We start from the raw sequence: 15,632 nt of genomic DNA, 5'->3' as shown, positions 1-15,632 counted from the left end.
AATCCCGTATGTTACCTTCAAAATATACCCTTTTAGTTTTTTTAATGTACTGAATCTTCACTGTTTTATAAGATTTTAAAGTTTAAACCCTTGTCATTTAAATGGAACTTGCCACTTTGTAGACTTTGTTCCTTAAACTTTTCTAATACAAATGTCTCCAGCAAAGGAGACACATGGTCACAAATTGAAATACAAGAAATTCTGTTTAAACATAAAAAAATAAAACTTTTTTACTGTAAGGGTGAGCAAACACTGGAACAGATTGCCCAGAGAGTTTGTGGAGTTTCCATCCTTGGAGATACTCAAAGCCTGACCAGACAGTCTTGAGTAACTCACTTTAGCTGACCCTGCTTTGAGCAGGGGGGTTGGGCAGGACAATCTCTAGAAGTCCCTTCCCTTACCCTTCCATATATAGAAATCGTTGGAGTTCGTCCATCTCTTCCAACATCCAGTTTCTGACTAACAACGCATGGTAACAAGAACATGTGCAGAAGAACCATCCAAACAGAAGCTTTCAGGTAACTGCAGAAACAATCACCCTAGAAACTACTCTGGGTGCAATATGAGCAGAAGCAGTGAGGCACAGCAAGTCTGACCTTATTTTTCTCTGGGTTCTCCCAGCTATGTGTGCTAGGTTTCTGATCACTAACTTTTGCCCATTTAGGCAAAAGTCTCCTCTTCAACATACTGTACAGATCTCTTGTAAAATCTGCTTCTCTTTTGTCTAAATACAGAGTATGCACTGAACATTACCAAATAAATGGGATGGTTTTGCTGCAGGTCGACAGAGACAGACTAACATGAATTAAGCACTACTAAGATGACTTTACTGGCAATTTTTCTGTCTGTCTTTTTAGACTTTTGATATCTTCTGAGATAAAGCTTAATGAAAATAGGCTTTGTGTGGATTTCATGGGAGCCAGGGAGCAGAAAGTTGGTCTTGTCTTGTCCCTAAATGGAAAAGTCCGACACACGTTTACTGGATTAAAGGCTATACCTCAGCTTCTTTCTCTGAATGGATTACTGAAGCGCAAAAGCAACATACATGATGGTACTTTTTTACTTTATGTTTTGCTGTTAATTCTGCAGCTATCCAAGGAGACTTTTTAGTCATAGTGTATTCCTTACAGTAGTGCATTTAATGCAAAAGGATGCATTTAGTATGCAAAATGAACCATTGATCACTGGGGTGAAGACACATTTGAGTAAACTACCATTCTCATTGCAGGTGCATCTTTTATTTGTTAGTTTTGTTGATCGAGGGAAGTAGTGGGTGTTTTTTTTCCCTGTGCAAGCCTTCTGAAATGCAGGGGAGTGGCAGGCTCGGGGACCTCGCCCTTGCGAATGGCTCCATGAAGTAGAGCATGTTACTGCAGAGCTCCAGAGGAATTGTTTATCCTGGAGTAATACAAGGAGCCTTTGTGGAAGATCATAATCCCTCTGTACATTTGCCTTCAGAAGACAGCGCAGTATACTTAGTCCTGGCCTAAAGGCACAAACAAATTTGTGAATAAAAAGAAACAGCTGCCATAAATGCTATTATGTAATTTGTTCTCAACACAGGCGCTTCTACTAGTAGAGAAACTGTTCTCTTAACAATGAACCAATTTTCTGTCTGGATTAGGCTAAATTATCTATTATAATCAGTGGAAATACATTTACTTCCTCCTGGTATTAAATTAATGATTAATTTGTATGTTGCTCGTCAAATCCTGGTCATTTCTGTCCCAAAGGGCTCTCTGCAGTAATCATTTCTGCCCATTACAGGTAATATCAATGTGATGATCAACAAAGCACTGTATGGACTCCATCTCAGGAACAGAAATGTGTTTGGGAATTCCAGCGTACACAATATCACTTTTGCTGTGTTTCAGAACGGCAGTCAGGCAATGCCAATGGAGGCAAAACTGAAAGGACACCTGGAGCTGAGTAAAGAGATCAAAAGGGGCTTAGCTAGTTTCTTGGTGGATGAGAAAGCCCTTTCTGTAGATTTTTCCAGTGTCATGAGTCATGAATACATCAGGGTCAGTGGGACTTTCGCACATAATATCAGCTCTTTAAAAAATGCAGGTATGAAGAAAACTCTGACTTGATCAACATATGGTGTAACAATATAGGGGTGAATTTGTATAAATGGGTGCAGACCTGTGGAAGTTACATTTGCTCACACCAGAGCAAAATGTGATCTGGACTTAACTTCAGCAACATTCATTTTAATATCATTAAGAAAATACAATAGAATGGATACAGGACTATTTTAAAACTATTTGAACTGCTTCAAAATAAATTATTTTTCTCTTGTACATCTTTATCTCTGCATATTGATCAGTTAGTGCATGCTGATCAGTTCTTCTAAGCATATTTTTATACCTTTTTTTGGTTCGGACCATAATTGAAACATTTCTTGAATGTCATTGAATGTCATTGAATAAATCACTCTGAAGAGTAAAATATTCCAAGTGTTGTTTCGTAAGCAAAACCAAGGGCTTTTGTGAACTGAAGTTATCAATAATTTCAGATGGGCAAATTGCCTTTGTCCCTTTGGACCTAAGAAGTCTGTTTTGAAACTTTCTAACAGCCAGTTACTGGAGTTGCACACAATACTCATTGCCATATATCCTTTATTGAGAAAGGAATAATCTTTGACTTCCAAGGTGCATATCACATTTTAATTTAACAATCATTTTTAATGATTTTAATGATTTTCATATGGTAGGTAATGTTCTCTCTTCCTGTAAGTACACAGCAGAAAGTGCTTTCTCCTGTTATGAAAAGGGATAGAAGCTCTCTCTTTAATCTGTAATTTAGCTTTTATCTATTTTACAGGCAATGACAACCCAGCAGTATCTGTGTTGATTTTGCTTCTTTCCCTGTCATTAGGATTGCCCTTGGACGGCATTCTCACTGCCGTGGGTGACCATGTCACAGCAAATCACACCGTTACTATAGCCTTACAGAGTGGCAGTGAAAGGATTACTGCTGTGTTTGAAGGTCAGAGTCTGTCTGTAGAGCCTCCTAAATCCCAGCTATCTGTGAGTTTACAGCACAACATCTCAAAGATAAAGAAACTTGGGATTCCCTTTATTGTGGAAGCTGCTGGCTATTACCAGGTAAGAAAAGTTCTGCCTGTGATTATTTAATTTCTGGCAGAACCATTTCTAATCACTTTAGGTTATTCCTGTGTGCTGTTAACCACAGGATGCACTTCACTCCAAAGGTGGCTGCATTTTTGAGATGTACTAAATTGCTGTGTGAACGAAAGGTTTCTTCATGGCTTCTAGTCATACCATGTACCAGTTGTCTGAAGTTTTGGAACTAAATCTAGACTAAATAAGATGCTACATTCAGTTCAGATTTAAGTGAAGTGCCTTGAGGGATGGTAGTCTTGTCCAATTTTATTTTTCCTCTATAAATAGGAAGTGGACAGGCAGGCCTAATGTATGTAGCGTAAGTGTCCATGAGCCTAGGCACTGTGTTGCATCTTGTACCTGATTTTGCTAGTTACAATATCATCCTTTGGATGTCTGCTAAATAGCTAGAGAATGTTTAACATGGCTTTCCCTTTGGAAATCTCAAAGCACAGGAACATCATGGATCGTGTTTGCTGGTCCAGTGCTGGTACAGAGCATTCAGAAGGTCTAGCATGACAGGAAAATCTGTCTTTGAAATGAAGCCACACTGAAGAATTTGCACTTCCCTTTTACCAGTGCTGCTGCTGTGACTCAGGTTGTCAGGTTGCAGCACTGTGAAACAGATTCTGCTTTACTAGCTGTCACTGGGATGTTGTCATTTGTGTCTTTCCCTTATTTGGTTTCTTTTGTACTCAGAATTTCAGCAAAGGGATTGCTGCAGGGCTAACAACCATGGTGGAGAAGGAACAGTTCAAAGTCAAAATAGAGAAGAAAACCACTGTTGGTGCTATGGAAATTTCCCTTTCACTTCATCATGATGTGGGAGTACTGATAAACATTGTCCCACAGGCCATACAGGTTAGCAGAAATCCTGTTATATGATGTATTTAATGTCACTTTTTGCTGTTCATTCTCAATTGTTTAAATTATCATCTTGAGAGCAAGCTAGGAGATCAGAAGGGAGAGATTTTTTCCCAAACAAGACCAGCACAGAAAGCCTAGAAACTGCTTGAAAACCTGCTCTTTACTGGTAAGCAAAATATGGCAGGTAACAAAACATGTATGGCATGAAGTTGGAGTGTGCATATCCAAAAGGGTGCTTGTCCAGGCATGATAATGTCCAGTCCCTTTCCACCTTGCTAAAGTGGGGTTTGCAGGTGGAGCACTTAGCTGTTTGTGGGTGCAGTAATTTAAACAGGAGAATGGTTAATAATGGCAGTAGTTTTTGTACAGCCAACAGCCATCCCCAAGGACTTCGCAGTCTGCAACTGGGCATGCTGATGGCATTTAAAACACTGAGTGTCTACTTGTGACAGTGGTATTTTCCATGTTAAACATAAGAAATACCACTAGCTCCTGCCAAATTCAAAAGCCAGAGCATCAAAAATCTGTCTAGCAAGTGACAGTTTCCTACTGTTTGAAGATATTCTTCTCTTTGTCTATCCTGATGATATTTGGGATAATAATGTACGATTAGAGACATGATTTAGGCTCAGATCCACTAAACTTTTTGTCTTTTTGAGACTGATCTCTAACCTTTAATCTTAAAGCTATGTTTTAACTTTTTCCTGCTCTTTCTCTTGAAAGCAGCCTTTTAGATCTTTACTTTGTATTTTAGTCCTCTCTGCTTTTCTCCATGTTCCGATTGTGCTATGTTGATATGCCAACAGGTTACTTGCAGTGGAGAATCCATCTATAAACAACTTTCTGGCCTTTGCAATGGAGACATTGCAAGTCATCATTCTGAGGTACAGGCTTCATTCTTAAACTTTGCTATCAACAGCATACTGTCTTAATTACCACCAAGGGAATCTAAGTACTGGAAGGTGTCAGAGATGTAGAAATGAGTTTGAATTTGCAGGAAGTTGTGTACAAACCTTCAGATATTTTCACTCCTTTAATATCTCCAGATTCAACTGCATCAGATTGCTTGTTCATCAAAAACTAGACAAATCCATGAGGAAGGTAGCATTCAGTTTCACCATCATGCAATAGAATTTTTATTCTGAGTCTGAACTTTCAACCAAACTTGTATCTGGGTGATACGGATTTACATCCTTAGTGCACAATTATGCACCAAGTGCAAAACATGTAGCAGAGCTAAGAGGTGCTTACAGGCCCGACAGGTGCAATTTTAAAGGTGATATTCCCATGTCCTACAACAAGCAAGTAAGTTGGACTGATTCAGAGCTCAGTGAAAGAGTCTGCACCTAGCGTAAAACTAATGATACCATGAGATAACAGGTTGCATAAAACCAAAGGCAAAGAGTTTCATTAATGTTACTAGCTGAGGCCTCCAAACTGTATCTTCTGCCAGTTAGAACTGAACTCAGTATAAATGATCTTGTTTTGCTGTTGTGCAGCCAACCTGAAATGAACTGGACATGGGAACATAGGAGGCGCAAGCTGAGAATCTTGTCTGTTCCATAAATACACAAACTGATGGACAGTTAGTTTCTAGTATGATTTCCCTGAAGATGTACATTAACTATGCTATGGTTGGAAAGTCAGTCAAATTGAAAATGCAGACTACTTGGGCAAAAAAATTGTTTGACTGGAACTGGCCACTGAGCCATATTGTCTTACTGTAAGTTTGATGCTGGTGGTGGGGTTTTTTTTCCAGTGTTGTCAGTATAAATTGCATGGTTTACTTTTTCTTAATCCATTTTCTGCTCTTTCTAACTAATCATTTGTTTGTGAAAGCCCCTGTGACACTTGAACTGTTCCAGAAAGATATGCCTTATAATCTGACATTTTCTTAAGAATGTGTTAAAAACATGTCTCCTGTGAGTGACTTCAGAAAGATTACTATTTGTCTTTAGACAAACAGTAATGGCAGTGACTGCAATTCTCATATGTGTTCCAGTGGCAAAAAACACAAATAGATTCCAGTTCCCTCATGTAATGTGGGTCCAGTCTACATAACACTGGTCACTTCTGCTGAAGTCTGTGGGGAATTTAACACATTCTCACATGCTAGAGCTCTATTTGTGTATAGTAAAAATAAAAGTGATAATAAAAGCAATAGTAGTTGCTTTTTTGTTATTGATAATTGTTTTAACAGTTGGGGGGGTTGCTGTTATTTTTATTATAGAACTCTAAAGGAAGACTCTGGGCCCTTCTCTCTATTTCTGTAGACATTTATGTGTATGTAGGATGGATACCAAATGTGTTTCCTCTTGCACTCATAGTAGCATTTTTTTTTTCTTTTTTAAGAATAAGCATGTGTATTGCAGTAGGGAAATGGTTATGTGGTCTGACAGGGGAACAAGCTTGACAACAGTTTTTCTGTAATTTTATAGACTCCAGCAAAAGTTTCACTGAATGGGTCGATGTTTACCAGCAACTCTACTGTCAGCTTCTTTGGACACATTTCTTTTAATGAGATGTTTGCCTGTCTGCAACTCTATGCCACCTTCAACATCCAGCCTCATTTGGAGCTTGACTTCAAGCATTCCTTGCCTCAGCTTCAGTCTCTGGGTGTTGCCAAAGAGAACCAAGTGAAGGTGTCAGCCATGAGAAGTGACAAGTATAAAGGCGTGCTTGAGATTGTCCTTGGGCACTGCAGTTTAAAAGCTGATGGAGAAGTGAACCTGGCAAGCAATGAAACAGATACAGAATGGATACTTACTGTTAGAAACAAGTGTGTCAGTCTAGAGGTAACACTCTAGATGGTTTTCTATATGGTATCATAATCTTTGTATTTCGTATCACTATGAGTCACAGAGGACTCTGTCCTGACACTTTTATTTATGGGAAGGATAGTTTTGGTTATTAAAGGGGTTCTGCCAGAGCAACAAGTCAAAACATTTGCAAAGGTATACTTAAAAATGAGAATTTGGAGTAACAGAGTGACACATGTTACTGCTGTAGCCATAAAATAGTTGCTTAATCCCAGCTTTTTTAATGAAATAACTTTGGTCCTAAAATCTAATGAAAAGTGAATCCTTTCTGTTTGAAACTTTGGAGATTTCCTTTGGGATTATGAACTTCTGCAGTTTTTATTAAAAGGTTTTTGTCAGATTTTTTCCATACTGTTCATTCTCAGGGTCATTTCTGATTACTCTGTGAAACAAGCTGTCTCATATGGTCCTTTCCAAAAGTATATGGGTTCAGAAAGAAGAAATGCTTTATCATTAGTTCAAAACAAATTAGGAAGACGGTTGCTTTACCTTATGTACTTTAAATAGTATAATCTTTTCTGTTGCAGATGGTGGGACTGCCTCATGCAGTAGCCTTTGAGGGCTCTTTCAAACAGAACATCTGCAACATTGGCTTATTGATGAACCTCCAGTGTGATGGCAAAACAGCAGATATGCAGATAGACACTTCCTGCAAGCATGAATACACACTCCAAGGGATGCTAAGGCATTCAGTTCCCTGGCTCAGGGAGCTTGGGTTGCCTTTTGAAAATTCTGTCCTGTTCTCTGCAGCCACAGATGTCACCACTGAAGGCATTTTGTTGCTGCAGGCTGGCAGATGCAACCTTAAGGCTAGAGGAGGTCTCTGTATTCAGAATAAAGCTGAATGGACACTGGAAACAGAAACAGAGTGTCAGCTTCTGCAGGTAGCTATTTGAGGCTTTTAAAGAAAGTTTTGGGATCAAATGAAGGCCTTATGGGGATTTAGCTAAAATAACAATGTTTGGGTTTTGGAAAGTCACTCTACAGGCATATGTCTTACGGCAGACGGTATGGATCTTGTGGTTCACAGATGTTACGTAGACTGAGGTTAGTTTTAAAGTCCTTGCTGCTTGTCGCCTTGGCAAACTGAGACTGCCCTTGCTGTTCTAGGGCTGATCAGCAGGTTTTAGTTTGAAACATTTGTCAAAAAATATTTTCTTTCATTTTATCAAAGTAGAAGTTGTGAAATTTGCTTTGTTTTCCCATCTAGTCTCACTTACTACATTAGAAAGAATGACTTCTGCAAGTTTAGGGTTATTTCCAGATGTTCATATGCATTTATTTTTTCCATTTAACTCCTCAATTTTAATTTCTTCAACTACAGGGTAACAATACAAAAATGACAGGAAAATGTGTATCGTTGTATTGTCATCCATCATGAAGAGAGAATGAAAACCACTCAAAATGCAAAAAATAATAGAATTTTCAGTGTTTTCACAAATATTTTGAAAACAAATGGGAGATAACATTTCATTTAGAATGTTGCACAAGACAGGCTTGAATTTTTAATATTTTACAAAAAAATATTTCCTCAGACCATCAGCTACAAGAACATGTGTTGAGCCTATTATTTTGGGGGGCTTAGTGCATTCTGAAAATTAAGATTGGTGTGATCTGAATGAAGCAGACAATTGTCAATAATCTTTGCCGTTCTGAAGAAATACACATTTTGTATTTTTGTAAGTGTAAAAGTTCTTATAGGTAAAGAAGTTGTAATTTCTGTGGGCCAGTCCTAAAATCTTCTCTCAAGCATTATCCAGGCAAAATTGCCACCTTACAGTTGGGAGGGAGAAAAATGGCAGCGCTGAGACTGCAGGCTTTGTGTTTGCTGATGTAGCATAAAATCTCATTCCTCATGTGCTAAGAGGAGAAGAAAAACCTCTCTTCTCAATGTGTATGTATAATCTAAAGGATTTTTTAATATCTTGATAGGATCTTGGTATTCCAGCTCAGTCACGGCTCACAGGATATATTCAGAAAGACAGCTGCCAAGCAGGACTTCTCTGCATCCTTGAAACAGATGGCAAGGTTGCCCGTCTTGAAGTAAGAACAGAGTGCAAGCCAAAGATGACCCTGGAAGTTCAATTCAGACATGAGTTCCTTCAACTGAAAGAAATTCCAAGGGAAAACAAGCTGTCTGTCACGGCACAAAAGGAGTTAAAATATCATATTGACATAGGATTGAATTCAGGTGCTTGTGAGCTTCAAATGAATGGGGATTTCTACTCTGAAAAGAAGCTTCAGTGGAAAATGTTTATAGAAAACAAATGCCAAACAATTCAGGTATTTGAAAGAATCTTTTGCTTTACTTTTGACTTGCTACATCTAATTCTAAACCAGGATCTTACCGTTGCACCTACTAAGGTCAAAAGAAAATAGTCTGATGATTTCAATGGTAGCACAGTCAGATCTTAGAAAAGCATTGTCCCCTTTTTATGTTGTATCTTACATTTGGAACCAGTCATTCACTGTACTTTTATATGGTATAAGCCAAATTTTGTATGAATCAATACCTGAAGTCAATGGACTTGCTTGTACTAGTCCGTACTGTTCAAGTGGGATTACTGTTAAGTATTCTGATGTATTCTTTAAAAGGGACAGTTGAGAAATCTGCTGGGCTTTTATCTTCAGAGATAATGCGTATTCAGAGTTCTCTTTGGGAACTGCGATTGCAGTTTCTCAGCCATTTTGACAAACCATGGAATAGTTTAAAAATGCATCAAGTAAACTGTGAAACAAAATGAAAATATAATTTAAATGGATAATCTTCATGTCAGGAAATTTCCATTCAGCTTTACAGAAAATTGAAATTGCTAACAAGCTGATATGTAATATAAGAAAAACATTGCTTAAAATACACAGAGTGAGAAAGGCAGCATTAAACAGCAATTACAATTTCCTGTAGGACCCGAGTTCAGGAATATCTGGGGGATTTGGCTGAAAAAACAAAAATGACATTTCAAACAAGCTGGTTTGGACTGGTGAGCTTTTTCTCAGTGGTTATTCTTGCAAATACTGTCCATGCAGTTGCCCCAGAGCTGAACCCTACCATTTATAGTGCCTGACCATGCATCACCAGGTAACACCTCCTGTTCCATTAATGAGATTTAACTTCTGGTCTGGTGGGACCTTGCTACAGGCTTGGAGTCTGAATTGCAAACGCTATAAATGGTAGTGAAGTAAGAGCGCTGTTCAAAGAAGGAAAAGAAAAAAAGTCTCTGGAGCTCTGTGGAGAAAGATCAGTCCACATCACAGAAATGAGCCATCATTTGCAGCACAGTCTCATTTCTGTTTAAAGCAAAGGAAAGTGAGCTGTGGCTCTGGGACAGTCCACCTGGTTGGCTGCGTTGGTCCTGGGAGTCCTCGTCTCTGAAGGAGACCAAAGTGCAGTTGCCTGGGAAGAGCTGTGTGAGCTGGGGCGCAAGACAGGTTTCAAAGCTCTCCAAGTAAAGAAAGGCAGTGTGCTGAGACCTCTCAGTTAGTGTGATGTGCTGTGCTTTTTTTACCCCGTGATGGAAGAGAGAAGGATAGCACTTCTTACCTCAGTTCTGGCCTGGTAGTTTATTTTCCCAGGCCTAACAGTAGATGGGTGAAAGGGAGAATTTCTGCAGCAGAATTTCCTGAAGTAGCAGTTGTAAATTTGGCTTGATTGAGCACTGATTTTTACTGAAAATTTGTATTGCTGTCTGAAATACTTGTATCATAAACCTAGGCTTCTCACATCCCACCAGTCAATGCTAGATAGGCAGAAGATGGAAAGGACAGAAGTGTGTATAGGGAAAGTTTAGAGAGATGTTATCACAGAATGAGCTGTTACTTCAATATGTGAATCAGGGTATAACTGACTATACAAAGAGCAGACTCTTACAGAACAAAACTGCCGTAATAAACCTACCCTTACTGGTTTCTCAGGATTTATGGATGCTTTGTGTCACTGGAGCAATGCAAAGCGTAGAAAATTAATTGACTCTTCAGTTAGGCAAGAAAAGCTGCCAAGTTATCCTGTGTCCTATTTTTGCTGGCCAATATATCAAAAATATGGCAGATCTCTTTAAAATGCAAAAGAGAAAAAAAGTGTATAAACTTTTAGAAAATAATATCAAGATTTCTGAAACACTGTATGGACATGCTGCCTGATATACTGGTTTTATAGCCAGATGCTATTATAGCTCCTTACTAGGAAGAAAATATTTCAGGTGTATAGCATATTTGTGGATAATTGTAGAAGTGTTTGGTTTTTTTCTTCCCATTTCTACAGGATCTTGGAGCACCAGTAAAAATTGATGGTTCAGGCTATGTTTTGATAGATAAAATGAACCTAGAGTCACAGACGTTGATCTTTGTTGATGAAAATAAGTTGCAAGGACTCCTTATACTAAAAGCCACTGCTGTAAGTATCTTACAGATTGTTAGAATGAGTGTACAAAGTGCTGGGTGACATACTGTAAACTATTTTATTGGGAACAAATAGACAAGCTTTTGTAATAAATGCCAGAATAAAACATAGATCTTTGAGAATTTGGCACCTGTAATGTGCAGTAAAACAGATGTATAGGATAATAGGATACAGACTGTGGCACTTCCTGAATCATTTCCTTGTTATATTCTTTGTGTGCCTGTATTTTTTTATTTTGTACTATTTGGTGTTCATTATATTATGTTGCAAATATAATATGACATGCAAAAGCACAAATGCTTATCTCACTCCAGATATGCTGCAGATCCTCTCAATATAGTGCAGTTCAGTCACCATGAAAATGTACAGCAATGCACACAAAGAAAAAAGATTGTGATTTACAGAGTGATCTCTGTGATCAGAGACACAGATTTGGCTTCTCGTCATCAGTGCAGGAGGAAAGAATACACACAGAAGTAGCTTCTTCCTGTTGAGCATTCACTTGGTTGCCATAGCTGGTAATTTCTGTGTATTTCTGTGCTGTAGAAAAACAGCTAGCGGGAGTTCGTTGCCACCAGAAAGAGACAGTTGCACCTTTTTTATTTTAGCTGAAAGATATATTTTGTATCCTATCTGTCCTATGCTTGATTTTTCTCTACTTTTTCCCTTGATGCAACTGCACTAAATTCAGTGCAGTTGGATTTAATTAGTTTTAATTTAGTTAGTTAAAGTTTTAGTTAATGTAATTAGTTTTAATGTAGGACAGATGGATTTGCTGAGTTTCTGTTCAAACTGTGTATGGCTGCAAGCTTTGGGATCTACACACGCTTTGCTGTATGTGTTGTGAAATATTAACAGGAAAGACAGGAGCTGGATGTGCTGCTAACCCATAACATTCAAGGAGCTACTGACATTGGCATTCCTACAAGGATGTTAGCTGATGTGACATCAGAAAAAACGGGGGACCTCTATAAAAGATTTATTCAGTTCTCTGTGAACAGCAAGCAAGTAAGTGTCTCCTCCGTATTAGCAAGATGTGAAAGAGAGGTTAGAGTGAGCTAAGGGATTTGGTAACCACTGTTTTTCCATTTGGAATAGCTATGCATGAGGCCTTTATAGGAGTATTCTGTGCGGGTGCTGGTTTGATTTTAAAGGCCTTTGTTAAAGGAAGCATAAGACTAACTGAATTGTGTACTGTGTAAACATGCTCAGTGCAGAATAGCATGAGACCATTGAAGAAGCGTCTTCAGTGTGGAAATCAATCGAGTCTTAAAACAAAAGGTCTAATTTATTAAGGGCCTGAAGCTCAGCAGAAGAAATTTCACCAAGTCACGGCCCCAAAATGGTACCCAATCCGGTTAAGAATTGACTTTCTTTGACTTCACTGAGCGTTGGGCTGGCCTTAGAGTACTGAACTACTGACTTTCATGTATCTTTCAGTCACTCCTGCTGCGTAATCCCTTCTAGCAACAAATCTGATATCAAAAGTGATCTGTGATTGCCATTTGTAAATTTTATCAAACCTGTCTTTTCAAGTATCTTCACTTGGTGCATACTCCCTATTACAGTACAGAGATTTGTAGTGAGGAACTAACTTTTGTATAGGTCACATTTTTTGAATTTTTGGTAATTTAATGTGATAGAAACAGTAATTACAGTTAATCAGAACAGTGTCAATATCAGAGATGTGTCACAGTTAAGTTTTGTCATATTTTATTTGGACTAAACAGATTACAGAAGAACTGAGCTTTGTCCAGAAGTTGGATAGTGTGTCTCTTAACTACAAACTTACTCATAACATAGAAGCACTGAAGACTTTGCGAATAGATGACAGGATTGAGTTGCAGGTAAGTTATCAAACGATGACAGAGGAGATGGGCGTCCGGTCTGTAATCAAGCCATTATGGAAGCAGAAACTGTAGAAACTGAATGGCAAAGAACAGAGGGTGTAGATGTGACTTTGTACAGCACTTGCTATGCAGGAGAAATTGTTGTTGTCTCCTTGTCAAAGAAAGTAGGATTTGACTCATTCAGTTGTTAACTTTGGCATCTTTCTCATGTTTTCACTTGTGTTATGCCGTCTTGCATCAAATCATAGCACAGACTTCAAAGTTGCTTTACAATTTTGCTTCACTTAAAAGTCAAGATTTATACAGGAAAAAAAGCTTGATGCTGTTAAATGCAGCCGAAATAAAGCAAACCATAACCACAAATGATCTTCTACCTAATGTAGCAGGTACAAGCGGCAAAGATTGTTCTCCACATTTTAAAATATGAGCTAATGTTCAATAATGTGCCTTTCTTCTGATTAAGGTGTCTGAGTTGATACACTGTCTCAGCTTCTTTTCTCATTCATAATCTTCTCCAGTCCCACACTGTTCCTTATCTATACTCTAAGTTGGGCCTTCCTTACCTTTTATTCAATTGACACAAAGAGCAGCAGTGTCCTCTGTCCTTCTGCGTAATTTGAAGTATGGTGGAATATTCATTATGAAAGTGCATTGCAGTCCCATTCAGGATGTGCAAGGCTTTAACTGTAATTTTCTGTACAAATGAATGGTCTGGGACATTTGCAGACTGTACCCATGCATACATGTAGTATTTCTGAATGAGCTGGAATAACGTGAGGCACAGAAGTGTGTTTGTGGTAAAATGAAATGTCACTCTGTACTGGACGGAGACAAACCAGTTGCTTTCTTGCCATGCAAATTGTATTCCTGAGCTCTGTAACCCAACAGAAGTGGGAGGAAGTTGGGGAGGACGGTCTCTAAGTGAGATGTAGAGATGGTCAAGCAGGTTGCTGCTTAGGCTCTTGAGGAATAAGATTTTTGTGAATTCAGATATTTTCCCAATATACACAGGTCAGAATGTCTACTCCTGGTTTAATGACATTATATTTTCTTTTTTACCTTTCTCTCTTCCTGCTCCTTTTCTCTCTGTGCTTCCCTCATGACCCCTTTTTTTTCTTGTCTAAAATTCAATGTGGAAGGGAGCCCAGAAGCTAGTTTTATTCTTGAGAGATTTGGAGAATAGCTTCTTGAACCAGAAGTTTTATAGGAGGAGGAGACTGGAGGTTGGCTCCTGATCTGCGAAGAGCCCAGGCCACACCTGAGCTTGCACTGTGTGTTGCACAAGGAGGGCAGTGCGTTTTAGCTAATATACCTAGTCTGTCTGATAGGTCTGCAGTGTGCCAGGTATCAGCTAGATGGAGGTGAATACAATTATGATTTCAGGGTTTACATTCGGAATGGTTGTCTAGCATATTTGTATATTTGAGATACACAAGCCTACAGCACAACACTAGCTCTTTATTAATCATTTAACAGCCTGAATAGGGTTAAGGTAAGGACGTACTGCAGAATACTTGTTAAACTGTGGAAATTAAAAAAAAAAAAAAAAAAAGTGGGAGCTTTCTTCAGTGTTTGTAACTGTATTATGTTACAAAATGATACAAGTTTTTACTGGACCTTCATTTACACATCTTTGAGCTGAAACTGCCTGAACCAAAAAAAGAACCCTGAATAACAAGAGCTTTTCTTTTTATAAAGATGCCTTTTCACAAATTATCATTGTATCACACAGGCTATCTTGGACCTGAAAGCGATCAAGCGTTTTAGTATTAAAGTGCACTGTGGTGGTTACCTGACAGTTTTTGAAGGACAAATCCAGGAGTCTGAAACAAGTACTGACATAACTGGGAATTTTCAGCATACTTGGCCATGGTTGCTACAAGCCAGGGTGCCAACATCTTTACAGGTAGTTTTTTATTTAAAAAAAATGAAAATTACTGTCCTTTTTTATAGTGTAACAGCCCATGGCTTGAATGAGGACTACCATTGTGTAAGGTACAGAATGAAAGATGAGGTTTTCTCCTAGTATTTACAAACTATGGATGGCTTAAACATTACCTACTAAAATATTAAGAATTTATTAATTGGCTGGTTTCTGAACAAGGTCATTCCATTCCGATCAGTGTTAGTACAGCATGTTTCAAGGGTATTGTGACTCCTATAGGAATATAGTTTCAGTACATTGTATCAGGAACTGGAATATTGCTCCTATGTTCTTAAATGGGGATTTTACACTTAAAGAAATACTTCTTTAAGTGCTGTCTTCAGGAAAGTATTGAAGTATCTTCTATCCAGTAAATATTAGCAGTATGCATGGATCAAAGATCCTTTATATAACTAGAGTCCTGTTTTTCATCTTTTTGTGGGGAAAAAAAGAGAACCTAATGAGAATTTGACATAAATCAGTAAGACTAAAGTGATTTGAAATTCATTCACTTGAATGGATTTGATATTAGAAAGTCATAGATGAATAATGAAAGGCTAAGTTTTTTTTGTTAATGGATGGATTTTTGAAATAAGCATAGACTAGAGAAAAATAATCTTCCATTTGTCTTCTGTTTTAAAATTAAAT

At 38.2% G+C, this 15,632-nt stretch overlaps 1 protein-coding gene across 1 annotated transcript in view; it reads left to right on the top strand.

Annotated features, from left to right (window-relative positions):
* The window catches only part of LOC106482633 (uncharacterized), a 105,578-nt gene that overhangs the window by 60,478 nt on the left and 29,468 nt on the right, over positions 1 to 15,632 (top strand). Inside the window, exons 37-45 of the mRNA XM_013940242.2 lie at positions 858 to 1,051; positions 1,768 to 1,929; positions 2,992 to 3,110; positions 3,828 to 3,989; positions 4,802 to 4,879; positions 6,434 to 6,790; positions 7,342 to 7,698; positions 8,747 to 8,857; positions 12,069 to 12,218. Coding sequence (XP_013795696.2) covers positions 858 to 1,051; positions 1,768 to 1,929; positions 2,992 to 3,110; positions 3,828 to 3,989; positions 4,802 to 4,879; positions 6,434 to 6,790; positions 7,342 to 7,698; positions 8,747 to 8,857; positions 12,069 to 12,218 — 1,690 coding nt within the window. The remainder of the gene's footprint in view (positions 1 to 857; positions 1,052 to 1,767; positions 1,930 to 2,991; positions 3,111 to 3,827; positions 3,990 to 4,801; positions 4,880 to 6,433; positions 6,791 to 7,341; positions 7,699 to 8,746; positions 8,858 to 12,068; positions 12,219 to 15,632) is intronic.

Source organism: Apteryx mantelli, chromosome 16 (genome assembly GCF_036417845.1).
Source record: "Apteryx mantelli isolate bAptMan1 chromosome 16, bAptMan1.hap1, whole genome shotgun sequence".
NCBI classification, from domain to species: domain Eukaryota; kingdom Metazoa; phylum Chordata; class Aves; order Apterygiformes; family Apterygidae; genus Apteryx; species Apteryx mantelli.
This window is presented reverse-complemented; position numbering and strand designations above follow the sequence as displayed.